The 14,607-nt window shown below is 39.6% G+C and overlaps 1 protein-coding gene and 1 long non-coding RNA gene across 2 annotated transcripts; both read left to right on the top strand.

The window, feature by feature from the left end:
• Positions 1 to 104: 104 nt before the first annotated feature.
• Positions 105 to 11,842, top strand: SPCS3 (signal peptidase complex subunit 3). Its single transcript, XM_089525440.1, has 5 exons — positions 105 to 363; positions 5,623 to 5,698; positions 8,743 to 8,817; positions 9,553 to 9,668; positions 11,426 to 11,842. The coding sequence occupies exons 1-5, from the start codon at positions 221 to 223 to the stop codon at positions 11,556 to 11,558; spliced, it is 543 nt and encodes a 180-aa protein (XP_089381566.1). The 5' UTR covers positions 105 to 220; the 3' UTR covers positions 11,559 to 11,842.
• LOC149312819 (uncharacterized) lies at positions 5,705 to 8,687 on the top strand. The gene is made up of 2 exons (XR_016281308.1): positions 5,705 to 5,793; positions 7,795 to 8,687. It is a non-coding gene; the product is annotated as an uncharacterized LOC149312819 (long non-coding RNA).
• Positions 11,843 to 14,607: the final 2,765 nt, after the last annotated feature.

Genomic DNA, 14,607 nt, shown 5'->3' with positions numbered 1-14,607 from the left:
TACAGCTACGGAAGCCCGCGAGGCTCTTGGGACTCCAGGGCTTGCTGGGAAAAGAAGCGCGTCCGACGGTTCCCTGGCGTCGGTGGGCGGGGCCGAGGCGTACGGCGTTTGCCGAGGGGCGTGGCTTGCCTTTCCTCCCTCTGTTTCCTTCCGGGCGGCTTTTCCCGCTCTCTCTGGCCTTCCTTTCCCGGGCCGCCTCTGCGAGGGAGGAAGAGAGACCATGAACACCGTCCTGACCCGCGCCAACTCCCTCTTCGCCTTCTCGCTCAGCGTCATGGCGGCGCTGACCTTCGGCTGCTTCATCACCACGGCCTTCAAGGAGCGCACCGTCCCCGTCAGCATCGCCGTCTCCAGGGTCATGATGTGGGTAGCCGGGCCTGGCTTCTTCCTCTCGGGCGCCAGACCGGGCCCTTGATTGCAAGAGACCTCGGACTTCAGCTCCCAGAAGCCTCAGCCATGACGGCCGATAGCTGGGGATTCTGGGAGATGGAGTCCAAAACCCTTTAAAGAGCACTGTTTGGGGGGCACTGGTTTTGCTGTTGGGGGTTTGATGGTGGACTGGTGGCTGTTGTTTTTGTGGTTGTTGTTTTTGTGGTTGTGTGCCTTCAGGTCCCTCCCCACTTACGGCTACCCTACTATAGGGTTTCCTTGCCACATTTCCTCTGTTATTGCTTTCCCTTGAGGCTGAGAGAGTGTGACCATTGGTTCGTTGTTGTTGTTGTTGTTGTTGTTGTGTGCCTTCAGGTCCTTCCCCACTTATGGCCACTCTATAGTTTTCTAGGCATGTTTCCTCAGAGGAGGTTTGGTTATTGCCTTCCCCTGAGGCTGAGAGAGTGTGACCATTGGTTCGTTGTTGTTGTAGTTGTTGTTGTGTGCCTTCAGGTCCTTCCCCACTTATGGCCACTCTATTATGGAGTTTTCTTGGCATGTTTCCTCAGAGGAGGTTTAGTTATTGCCTTCCCCTGAGGCTGAGAGAGTGTGACCATTGGTTCGTTGTTGTTGTAGTTGTTGTTGTGTGCCTTCAGGTCCTTCCCCACTTATGGCCACTCTATAGTTTTCTAGGCATGTTTCCTCAGAGGAGGTTTGGTTATTGCCTTCCCCTGAGGCTGAGAGAGTGTGACCATTGGTTCGTTGTTGTTGTAGTTGTTGTTGTGTGCCTTCAGGTCCTTCCCCACTTATGGCCACTCTATTATGGAGTTTTCTTGGCATGTTTCCTCAGAGGAGGTTTAGTTATTGCCTTCCCCTGAGGCTGAGAGAGTGTGACCATTGGTTCGTTGTTGTTGTAGTTGTTGTTGTGTGCCTTCAGGTCCTTCCCCACTTATGGCCACTCTATTATGGAGTTTTCTTGGCATGTTTCCTCAGAGGAGGTTTAGTTATTGCCTTCCCCTGAGGCTGAGAGAGTGTGGCTTGCTCAAACTCAACCGTCATTGGGTTTCCATAGCCGAGCCTTACAGGGTGTTTGCTGGGAAAGAGGACCCCCTTCCCTTTTAATGCCTCCTCAGGTGGAAGCCAAGATGGATGGAGAAACCAGGCGGTTTGAGACTGCTATAACTGCCATGGCACCGTGCTATGGGGTCCTGGGATTTGTAGTTTGTGTCGGCACCAGAACTCCCTAACAGTGAAGGCTGAGTAGCTCACAGAACTACAAATCCCAGAATTCCAGGGCATAGGGAACACTGGGAGTTAAAGCCAGGGCTGGGGAGTACGAGTAAGGAATAAAGGAGTAAGGTTTTTACAGGAATAGGAGTAGGAATAAGGAGTAACAGAATATATTTGTTGCTCCTTATTCCTGTGACCATATTGTACATGCAAACACCAAAAAACAGTGTCATTATATTGCACTGGGGAAGGGACTGGGAGGCAAAGAGAGACACAAACACACACACCAGCCTTGCAAAGCAACCAGGCCCCCCCCCCCCCCCGGGATTGGGAAGTAGGGGTAAGGAGTAAAAGAGTAAGAGGTTTTTATGGAAGTAGGAGTAACATTAAGAAAAAATATCTTACTCTGGTGTAGGACAAGGAGTAACCTCAAAATCACCACTACTCCCTGGTTTAAGCAGTATCAAACTGTATTAACTCTGCGGTGGAGATGCAGCCTGAATTGAGGCTGTCGTACTTTGGCCACATCATGAGGGGAAATGAATCGCTAGAAAGGAAACAATGCCATGGATGGCCAAAAAAGACAAACAAATGGGTCCATGAGCAGATGAAGCAAGGAGTATCCCTGGAAGCCAAGATGGCAAAACTGAGGCTCTTGTACTTTGGACACATCATGAGAAGGGAACATGAGAAAGGACAGTGATGCTGGGGAAGGTGGAGAGCAGTAGCAAGAGAGGAAGGCCACATGCCAGATGGTTAGGCTCAGTCAGAAAGGACACTAATATGAATCTGCAAGACTTAAAAGCAGGGCGGTAGAGGTTAGAGCGGTGGCCCCCAGACTGTGCCCTTTAAGAGATTTTGGACTTCAGCTCCCAGAATCCCAGACTGTTGCCTAACATGGCTGAGGCTTCTGGGAGCTGAGGTCCAAAATCTCTTAAAGGGCACAGTTTGGAGACCACTGGGATAGAGGGTCTTGGAGATGTCTCACCCACAACTGTCACCATGAGTTGATCGTTTTGACCCTTGTGTTATGCACACATGCCATCATTTTGGGAGCTGCCTCCATTCCTGTGAATGAAACAGATCAATCCAAATCAATTCAGGTGCATTTTCACACTGCTGAAGATGCGGATCTTTCAGGAAAACTCAGTGAAAACCCCAGTGTAGAGTATCCTGGATGAAGGGGATAGTGTGAATGGTGTCTTTAACTCAAGGGCATTTAACAGCAACAACAACAACAAAGTGCAGAACGAGTCCATATTTTGTTTCCGGATAACCTGAAACCTGGCACAGCCTCCTCTAACCTGGTTATGGATTGTGCCACGCCATCACCAGCTTCTGCCTCCTGGCACAGCAGCTGGCATAATTAACAGTAGGATTAGAAGAACAGCAGAAATGTCAGGAAGAAACTCTTCTAGAATATGGCCACATAGCCTGAAAACCCCACAAACAACTAACAGTGGGATGTTGAGCACCTTGATAGGATGAACGCTGTGCCCCAAGTGTCATAATCTCACACACTATCTTCCAAAATAGACTTCTTTTTCACATCTCCATTGCAATTATGGATCTTAAAGGGGCCTTGATGTAAAATCAGCTTGCATTGTTTGCTTGTTTTACAAATGCTTCTGCTGCCGTTTCTTCTCTGTAGGGCCACTAAAGTTTTAATTTCATACCTTGTGCATGGCTTCTGTTCTTAGCAGCCTGTAGAGTTTTCCTTCCTGTTCTCTCATTTCCCCTTTCCATGAGCCAATGAGCAAACAACACGAGCTCTTGTCCTTCGCTGCCAGGCTCCCTTAGGGGTGTGCATGGAAAGGCAACTCAGCTGTTCGGGGCTAGCACACATCAGATAGGTGGCTCTTCCTTGGGCAGGTTAGAAAAGCAGGTTAGAAAAGGAGTTCACTAGTACTTTGTAACAGAAATTCCCCTTTTCTTTGTTTTACTTAACAAAAGCAAGCCCTGTTTTTGGAGAGATTAAGAGTGAGCTTTACTCTGAGTACTTGCACAGATATCATTAAAATCATTTGCAGTTCTCAAATGCTGATTTTATGTGTCTTGTGGAGCTTGGAGCTAGGAAGGAGGATCTCGCATGAATAAATTACTTTGTGAGTTTGAAATCTGATGCATTATATGCAGTTAAGATATGTTATATTGCTCTAATGAAGTTACGGCAATGCATGGAGAATGCGCTTATGGACTTCTCATATATTGGGTCATCTGGGTAAGGACAGTTGCCAAAATATAATCATATCACAATTGTTACAGCTTCTGAAAGTAAGTAAAGGAAAATAATGTAGCCCCAAACCACAGGGGTCATAATTTACCTTCTTTTGTCATGTTTTTGTCCAACATTTTACCCAGCTTCTTAATTCCCCAGCATGCAAATTGTGTTCTGCTTAATGCATTGCATGCCCACAGTGGTTTGATTGGACTACTAGTCCTAAAAGGGTACTTAATAAATAAATCGGCAGGAGAATCGGTCATTGAAGTTTCTGCTGTACATCTCTGTGGCTTTTGATGTCATGGTATCTTTGCCCTAGCTCAGTGCTAGTGTATCCTGGGAATTGTAGTTTATTGTGGCACCAGTGTTCTCTAACAGTTCTCAGAATTTCCTAGCATTGAACCAGGGCAATTAATGTGGTCTCAAATTGGATTATTTCTGCAGTATGTTTTGGACCAAAGTTTAATAGTGGATCCATTCTTTCCTGAAGGGAAGATCCCAGAGAGTGATGCTTCTGGATTCCCATTTAACTCCTTGATCATTGGCCTCTGGAATCCCTCATGGGCATTATTATTGTTATTGTTGTTATTATTATTATTATATCTCACCTTTCTGCCAATATAGGGACTCAAGGTGGCGAACAGCAAGTTTAAAACAATATAATTTAAAAACAATACTATATAAAAGAAAACTTTTAAAAAATGGCACAATGCTGGTATCTCACACCACAAAAAAAATTCAAAAATATATAAGACTCAACAAAATAAATGTTGGAGATGTTAAAAAGCAAAAGGTACTTGGATCCATATGTGGTGATTTGATGAAATCAAGAATATTTTTTTGGGGGGGCGGGGGAATACACATGACGATAAGCACTATATATGATGAACAATTTGCTAGAAAAGATTGAGGAGGAACATTGGAGAGTAATTTTCTACTTGATAACCTCAGCTAGGATATCCAGAGAGTTTGGAAAATGAAATTTAAACTCTTTCTAGTTATGGGTCACAGATAGATGGGGTTGGAGGGGCGGGAAAACTTTACTTCCACAAGTTAATATCATAGGATCCAAATTACACACTGGTCAGCTGTGAAATCTCATGTATTAGTCACCTAATCTTGTACTAATCTAGAGGTGTATTCCCAATTCTAAGTTCATTTTAAAGAATCCACAAATCAGGAAGGATTTTATTAAATTAAAATTCCTAAATTGTTACAATATGTTATAATATTTTGTGAAAACTTTGTCACATGAGAACGTTTTGGACTTCTGTTCTTTCTTGTAATAAACCAAAGAATATATGTCTTCGGATTAGAAACCTCCAGTTCATTCCTGTGTTAAAATGCCAATATGAAGTTGAGGATGGGACAGTGTTTCCCCTTTACCATTTAATGACTATATCTGAACATCTTAATAGTTGAATTTTTATACTTAAATCTGGGATTATAATTACATGTACGGTATATTTTCTGACCTGAAATTTGAATTTCTGGGGAGATTATATCTGAATTTGGCTCTAAACCACTATAATTATATTACTGTTTAAAATAATTCCAAATTTGTGAGTTATTAATGTAATTTTATATATTTTTTCTGATCATGCTTTAAATGAAGCTAATTTTAAATTTTACCCATTATTGTTTGAACTATATATTACAAGGGATATACAATAATATTGGCTATGTGATCCCCATTATTCCCCACTCTGAGTAAAGATATCTTTTCCTTGTAGACATATATGTGATCTTGTGTTAACTACTGTTCAAAGAAAACTGAATATGGATCTTTTTTTTTCCCCTAGAAAAAATGTAGAAGATTTCACTGGCCCAGGAGAAAGAAGTGACCTTGGAATCATTACTTTTGACATTAGTGCAGATATCCTTTAGAACAAATGGTAACTGTCGAGTACAGCTGGAATATAAATCCTACTTTCAAGTACACTTTAATAGAAGGCTGAAAAGATGAAATATTTGTGAGTATCTTCAAGGTTAGTTGTAGCAAAATGTAAGAACAGAGAATGCGCGATAAGATTGCTGCAGATGTTAAAAGCTAAAGTGCTAGATTGGCAGTTGAGGTTTTTACAACAGCGCGGTGTACTCTTAGGATTTGAGCAAATGTAAGATTTCTGGATCTCTTAACCATGACTGAGTGGATTACAGACTTGTATAGTTCCTCTGCTTTCCTTCTTAGCTGTATATTTTCCCTCCCTTTCAATCCTGTGGTGTCATGCAACATCTGCACAGAGAATTGCTAGGCACAAGTATCTTTTAACTAGTTTAACAGGTTTATGAAGGGTACGGTTGTCAGTGTTGATCATGAAAGAAAACTTGTTAAATTCTGTTAATCCCTTTTAGCTCCTTTTTGTTGTCACTTAGCACATTCCCTGGTCTCGTTCCCATAGCCTGTACTCTTGATTTCTTAATTCCCTCATTTTCCCCTTTCAGTCCTGTTTTTTTGTTCTGCTGCGATTTCTTCTTTCTCACCCAATCCCTAGGGGTTTATTACCCCTGCCTCTTGCTGAGCTTCACATGGTTTCACTCTAAATTCCCATACTGAGAGAGTTTTGGATAGAATGGAAAATTAGGGCGGGTTGGCTGTGAGAAGACAGACAGACTGATGCTAACGTCACCATGCATTTTGGAATCTGGAAGGCAGATGATCATCCATTCCTCCTTCACTGTAGTCAAGTACCTCCATGTTGGAGATGTTCCTATAAAAAGGTGGGAACCAGTGCAAACAAATTCAGAAGTTCTTTTGGGGTCTTTTGAAGTCGGCCTGGCCTTATGTTATGCATACCTGTTCCAAGTGCTTGCACTGTTCTAATGGGACTTCTTAGTTACAACTACATGTTTAATGACCTAGATACAATAGACCCTGTTGTCATGACAGCAGCAGCATAATGAGACTTCCTTTTTTTCTCCTCTTTAGCCCCTGGAACCACCTGAAAAACTTGCTCTAGGGAGTATGCCATCCCTCCAGAGCAAGTTTTTGGGTGGTCAGGGGGCTACAGTGGGAAGGGGAAATTGTCTTCCTCCCAGTTGCACTGATGAAAACATTTTACCAGGAAGTGTCCCCCATTCTTAGGCAAATACAGTTGGCCCTCCACATTTGTAGCTTTGTCTTTCGTGGATTTGATTAATATATTCTCTTTAGGAATCTCTTAAATCCTCCTGCACAACTCTACCAGATGTTGGCCATAGAGTCACACTGTAGGACCTAGAGATTCCTAAAGAAAACACTTTTCTAGGCATTTATAAGTCCCCCAGTGTAGTTATATATGATCAGCTTCTGCCCAATGTTGGCAGCGAACAAGGCCAATGCGATTTTAGGCTGCATCAATAGAAGTATAGTGTCTAGATCAAGGGAAGTAATAGTGCCACTATATTCTGCTCTGGTCAGGCCCCACCTGGAATACTGTGTCCAGTTCTTGGCACCACAATTTGAAAAGGATGTGGAGAAACTGGAGCGTGTGTCCAAAGGAGGGTGACTAAAATGGTGAAGGGTCTGGAAACCATGCCCGATGAGGAATGACTTAGGAAGCTGGGGTTGTTTAGCCTGGAGAAGAGAAGGTTAAGAGGTGATATGATAGCCCTGTTTAAATACTTGAAGGGATGTCACATTGAGGAGGGAGTTAGCTTGTTTTCTGCTGCTCCAGAGACTAGGCCCCAGAGCAATGGATACAAGTTCCAGGAAGAGAGATTCCACCTCAACATTAGGAAGAACTTCCTGACAGTAAGGGCTGTTCGACAGTGGAACAAACTCCCTCGGAGCGTAGTGGAGTCTCCTTCCTTAGAGGTCTTTAAACAGAGGCTGGATGGCCATCTGTCGGTGATGCTTTGATTTACATTTCTTGCATGGCAGTCTCTTCCATATTCTGTGAGTTGCACTGGAGGACCTAGAGATTTCTAGAAAGGTGTTCTCTCGGGTAAAAGGTGGTGTTTTTTTAATTAGCGATTTCCCTCCGTTTTCGCAGGAGCCCTGCACCCCTAACCTCAGAGAGTGTAAAGGACCCATTGTATCATATCAGAAACTCTTATCAGTGTCAACAGTGGATTTGAGAAATCCAGTGCCAGATACATAGTCCTTGTATTCTGTCTTAGAATTCCAGTACACATAACACAGGAGGCATGGAGTTTCAGTTCTCAAAATATCCATATCCTATACATAAAATGAACTTGTTGAACTTGCATAGTACCTATTAAGCACCCAATATCAATGTTGTGTAGCCATTTGCTATTGTAGTTCTCATGTTTTTATTGGCTATAAGATTTGAAATTGTGTTTCAAGCAACATTTTAAACACTGAAGAATCTTCTCAAAATAAGTGGACATTGCTTATTTTAAAAGACGGTGCTAGTATGTTTTGGAAGAGACTTAAAAATTAGAGGGATGGGGACTCAGGGAAAAGTCCAGGTAAAAGCAGTATATTTGGAAAAGGATATTCTATTTTTCATCAAAACAATAATACTAACAGTTGCCTCCTGTACATAATTCAAGATCAAATTAAATGAATCGTTTGGTCCAGAGAGATCCAAAACTTAGATTTAAAAGATGTCAGATGTTATATACTGTATCACTGGGCTACCCATCCATAGAGTAAAACTCTGGCAGATCAACCTGCTCATTGGTGGCACATTAATGCAGCTGTGCTGACATGGACATATGGACATTGCTGCCCACTGCTTAATACTGAACAAGCTTGATGAGCTTCCATGTATTTTCCCATCCGTGAGGGGGGTGGACAAAAGCCCTGCAAATGGGAAGGCCTCCCTGTAACTGAAAGAGACAGCTTTCAGGTGGTCTAATGCCTTTTAAAGGGAATTTTAAAAAAAGCTTGAATTGTTCAGATACATGGAACATTTTTTTTTTTTAAAAAAAGAAACAAACCTTCATATTCTATGGGTTCCTTAACTTCCTCACATCTTCATAGTATATTTGACTGGAATGTGAAACAGTTATTTCTGTATTTATCAGCAGAATATTCAACAAAGAACAATGTAAGTATGAATTTATAAGTGAATAAACAAGAATTTGTAGTTGCATTACAAAAATTTGTACTTGTTTTATGTCAGAACAATACAGCAATCTCATACGTAGTAGTTTTCTAACTATTTGGGTAGTTTCAGTCTCTGGGTATAAAAAAGGGAAAGAAATAAATAGTCTTGTGGTGTTATGAAGGCAACTAGTTATGTGATTGTATTTGATCTGTACTTATAACCCTCCTATGGCCTTTTGAATAATTCTTAAAAAAACGTAATTAAGGCTTGTACTTCTCATCTATCACCACACTTAGCATGCTTTGCATTTCTGTTATATTCTCGTCTTTCCCAATGTGTATAAATACTTGTCAAATCAGGCTGCCTTCCATTCTCTTGGGGGGGGCGATTTTCACAAGCAGTTTCAACTGTTTGTGATTTCTAGCTGCTGCAAGCAGCTTAAAACTAATACACCATTTTTAAAAATCAAAATGTATTCACCTTGTCAGATTTAAAGTAGCTGAACCATGTGGCAGAAGCATTTAAAACTAATCTACATGTATATGTTCCAGAGTAGGCACTGGTCCAAGAGGTGCAAATTAGCTTGGTTGACTTCAGAATGCTTAATTATTTAATTCTTCAAGCATGCTTATCCATGTCTTCAGTTCTCTTGTTCGGGATGTGTGTATTTTCTTGTTTTGTTTTTGCAAGTTTACATTGGATTAACTTGTGAATTAATTGTACCTTTAATTTTAGGCTTTGAACCAGGTTGTCCTCTGGGACAAAATCATTTTGAGAGGAGATAACCCAAAATTGCTTTTGAAAGATATGAAATCAAAATATTTCTTCTTTGATGATGGAAATGGTCTGAAGTGAGTAAAACCTCATTCAGTATTGTTTTGTAGCCATATTGTAATTGTGATACATATTCATTTCTAGAGGTGAGAGAAGTCTTTAACAGAGAGTATAATTACAGGAATACAGTCATGTTGACATATCTTTCCCTTTAAAGGCAAAATGGTTTTTTTTCTTAAAGAAGAACAGTTTTGCACATTATTGTCAGTATAGCAGATTTTGCATACAGCTAAAGATGGTGTCGCTTACTGTGCAGAATTTGTCACCTGCATCCACATGTATGAGTATTTTGCCTTTGCCATTTGGAAAACACTGGAAGGTTTACATATCTTTTGGAGTTGTTTCCCCTTTCCTACCCACCAGCACAAATTAACCTGCATTGGCTGAAGAAGAGAAATCAATGGACATGAAGCATAAGATGGAGAGCAAGATGCACTGAGAACAGTTACAGTGGGATAAAAAAGCTTAGAAATGATGGCAAGAGGTTTTGCCTTCAGTGTGATGAAGCATATTAAGTACTTCAGTGAGATATGCAAAGGAATTTTGTAGCACCTTTAGACTTAACTGAGTGAAAGAAGTTGTAGTATAAGCTTTTGTAGACATTGTCTACTTCCTTAGATGTAGATTCCTCAGTAGACCAAGTCTATGAAAGCTTGTGCTACAATTTCTTTTGCTCAGTTAAACTCAAAGGTGCTACAAGATCTCTTTGCATATTGATATTCCAGATTAACATGGCTATGTCTTTGAATTCAGCGAGATAGTTTGTTGATGAGAAAAATTTGTAATCTGCATGTGGATTTCTTGAATTATATTATATTATATCATATTATATTTTATAAAAAAAAATTCAAGCCATTTTTGAGATTAAATTTGAGATGAAGCCAGAATTATTTTAATTAAACATTACTGAGGATATAAAAGGGAAACTTAACCAAAAAGAGATAGGCGTTATTTTAGACATGATTACAGCAGCCCACCTAACCTTCACGAGGTATTGCAATACCCAATTATTTGAAGAATAGATATGAAAGCTAAATGGTTTGTCATTAATGGACAAACTAACAATGACTATAAATGGTAAAACAGAACAGCAATTCCAAAAGAAATGGGAAAGAATTAATGTGCTGTGGGCTTGAGGAAACTTACCAGACAAAGAATTGGTATATAATGCGAGGCATAAAGATGTTACTATAACGGAAGGTAGAACTTTACAATACAAATAGGTAACTTGTTTCGAACAGATGGGAAAGGAAAGATGGAATATCATGTGGTAAAAATGATGCATATGTTGTTTATATATATATATATATATATATATAGAGAGAGAGAGAGAGAGAGAGAGAGAGAGCTCTTTCAATGAGAAAATAAAGAGGAAAAAAAAGAGAATAATGTCGCACAAACCAAAAAATACAGGAAGCTTAGTAACAGTTAATACAGTTATATCAAAGGAATATCATCTTTATTGTATGAGAATATTATGTTATGTAAAATAGAATTATTAAATGTAAGAACCTATGTAAAAGAAAAGGAGGAAAATAAAGCAGTTTCCTCTTCAGATGACAACAATTGCTTTCTTCCAAAGAAAGATTAAAATCTCCTGAATTTTACACAGGGGTGAGAATTGAGTATCATGTATAACAAAGCACAGCTGAGCAAATACGGTTACAGAACTGTAAAAAAAAATTTCTTAATTCATAAGCCTTCTAGCTTGTATCATAGCAGTCATTACGTTCATTATTCAATTTTTTCTGCTAATGTTCTTTTCAAATTGCAGGGGCAACAGAAACGTCACATTGACTCTCTCATGGAATGTCGTACCAAATGCAGGCATCCTACCTCTTGTGACAGGAGCAGGACATGTATCAGTTCCTTTTCCAGATACTTACAAAACAGCAAAAAGCTATTAAATTATTATGCTGAACCTTGAGTAACATATTTTTATACTTGTATATTACAAATTTTATCACTGTTCTCCCACCCGGTGCAGTTGGAAGATACTGAAGTGAATTTCTTTAGGTTAAGCAGAGGGAGGGAAAAGATTTGGTTGGGTTTGTTTTAATTTTTAAAGAAATTAAATTGAAATCTCAAGGAAAGGTGATTAATTGCTTAAGTTTTGGGCTAAAAGTTTTTATGTTGGCTATTGGGACAAGAAAAACCTTTCTTATGAATAAAACTTTTTGAAACCAGAAAATAGCTTGTTTGATTTGAGTACTGAGAGTTCATTCTCACCCCTTCAGTCTCCTAATTATATATTGGGATAGATTTTTCTTGAGATTTCACAACCTGTGCTTTAACATCAAGCGTAAAATATTTATCAGCAGATGATATCCTCCTATGAAGACACTATATAAAAGATTTAAGAGATACTAAAAACTTATTGAATATTATAATTGATCTTTAAAACGGGGTCCTTGTATCCCATTTTAGAAGAAAGGGGTGGCCTATAACCCAAATAAATAAATGGTGGTGGGAAAAATACAAGAGTACTTTTAAAAGTAGCAGTGGTTTCCACTAGTGTTTGCACAAGTGTTAGAAAAGCTAGCACAAGCAGTCCTGAACATGAACATGAAGTTGTAATCATTTTGGAAAACATTTGCGCAGGGCTATGTACCCAAGCAAGGTATTTCATACAATATTCATGCTAGGATGAAAACTGTGTTTCTGCAAGCAGAAAGATGTAGCACCTTTTTGCAAGTTACAGAAGTTTTGCATAAGTTGAATGAACAGATGCTGACCAGTGTGTTTAAAATAAAAATAAAATGGATAGGATAAAGCAATACTATTAAAAAAAGCAAACATTAATGTATCAGTCTGGTCATAAATTTAGGAAGTTCATAAATTAAAAGCTTTTTGTCACTTTTCTGCAAACTAGCTGCCTGCAAATGAGCTGGGAGTAGAGAAGCAGCTTCTGATGCTCAGGATGGAGCACAAGGAAGTCAACTTGATTTTGTGTGACTCATTAGTAGCTCCATCCACATTGTTTAAGAGACTTGCTGGCCAGGAGAGAAGACTGGAAACTTTTCTACTGTGAACGTCCTTTACTGAATTTGAGTTCCAACCCATAGAGTGATTTGTACTTTAAATAAAGCTTAATTTCACTATGTAGACTATCCTGCCAAAGAGAAGCCTTGTTAAAATCCCTTTTTCCTTGTGTCTCATTCTTTTTTCTTTTATACAATGCCTACCCAATCTGACCCTTTCAAATCATCCCTCTCTACTTATAAAATTCCTACTACTTCTCTCATACAGTCCAACCATCCTACTTTATCTTGCTCCAGAGAACTGTATATGTACCTTCAAAATGCAAAAATCAAATGACTCCTTGAAATGAGTTCCTATGTCCTGTTAAGTTAGAGTCACCTTTACCTGAAGGCCAACTGTGCATACAGGCCAGAATATTCCACAGCTTTTAACAGCAAACACTCTTGCTTATCAGAGGAAACTTGATTTTCCGAATGTATGAATGGGCAGAGAGTTGGAACCACATGCGAATTAAAAAATTATGATTTGAAAGTTATCTGACCACTTTGGGAATTCTGACACTTTAACAGTCCTGGCTCAGTGCTAGGGAATGTTGGAAATTAAGAATTCTTTTAATATGTAATAGTTCAAATCACATACTAATTAAGGTCCATAAGCATCAAACTTCAGTTTCTTTGCCAGAGGATTTCCCTTTTAGATTTGTAGTTGCCCTATAAAATCTGGTCATGTTTTATAGTTCAGACTGTTCAGCAAACATGCAATTAAGTTTTACCAAAATTGTTTTAATCAAACACTGAACAAATAGGATTAATGTCAAATACACTCATCCCTCCACATTCACTGGGGTTAGCAACACAGGACCCCCGTCAATGTGGAAAAGCCGCAAATAACAAAAACACTGAAAAAACATTTCTCTAGGAATCTCTAGGTCCCTCAATGCAACTCTGTGGTCAACATCTGCCAGACATTGGCCATAGAATTGCACCAGAGGAGCTATAAAAGCCTAGTGGAGCTTTCTGTCTAGAAATCTCTAGGTCCTTCAGTGCGACATTTGGACACTGGGGCAAGAAATCCCAACTTCACATATAAACTAATGGGATCTGAGCTGGATGTATAACCAAAGGAAGAGTTCTTAGGGTTATGGCAAATCTTGCATATAACTGTTGTAAGAAAATCAAATTCTATATTAGGAATAATTGAAAAGGAATGAAGACACTGCCAATATGCCATCCTTATATAGGTTCAACAGACATAATACTGCATATGGGTTCTAGCCACCTTGGGAACCTTTTTGGCAGATGTCTCAGGTATAAAATGGCCTAAATTAATAAATACTGTAGTCACTTTGTCGGAAAGACTGTAGAGCTGTAAAAGAGAAAAGGGCAATCAAATGATTAAGGAGTTGGATGAACCTCCCTTTGAAGTACGTTGATTGTGTTTAGAGCTATTTAACTTAGGAAAGATGGTGAGCAGGGGGAGGCTTCTTAAAGGAATATGCATGGTGCAAGAAAATAAAGGGGAAGTTTTCTTCATAATACAAGAACCTGGGATCATCTGCTGCAGCTGGCAGGTAAATGCAAGGCACATAAAAGAGTTTTACTTCACACATTCACAGCCATGTGGGCTGTTGGTGAAGAAGAGCAATCTCTTTAGATAGGAGTCATGTTTTCCTGGTAACTCATTTAGATTGGTCGCTTTGTAGAGACATGAAAATATATTTGTGTGTGAGTGAAAGCGAAATAGAATTAACCTATTGCTAGTTTTATCCAGTAATAGTATATAAAGATGCTTACACTGAAACCACGTGGGGCTCTAATCCTGTACCCACACATCCCATTTAATAGGATTTCTGAGTGTATCTGCATAGTCTGATATATCACAGAGTGATGCCATCTTGTCAACTAGCTGCCCAGTATAAACATGTAGATAAGTGCAAAAAACAAATGTCAATAGTTTCCCATTGGCAGATAATGT

This window comes from Sceloporus occidentalis, unplaced genomic scaffold (genome assembly GCF_023333645.1).
Source record: "Sceloporus occidentalis isolate IW3139 unplaced genomic scaffold, rSceOcc1.0.p SCAF_5, whole genome shotgun sequence".
NCBI lineage: Eukaryota > Metazoa > Chordata > Lepidosauria > Squamata > Phrynosomatidae > Sceloporus > Sceloporus occidentalis.
The sequence above is the reverse complement of the archived record's forward strand: the minus strand, read 5'-3'. Positions and strand labels throughout refer to the sequence as shown.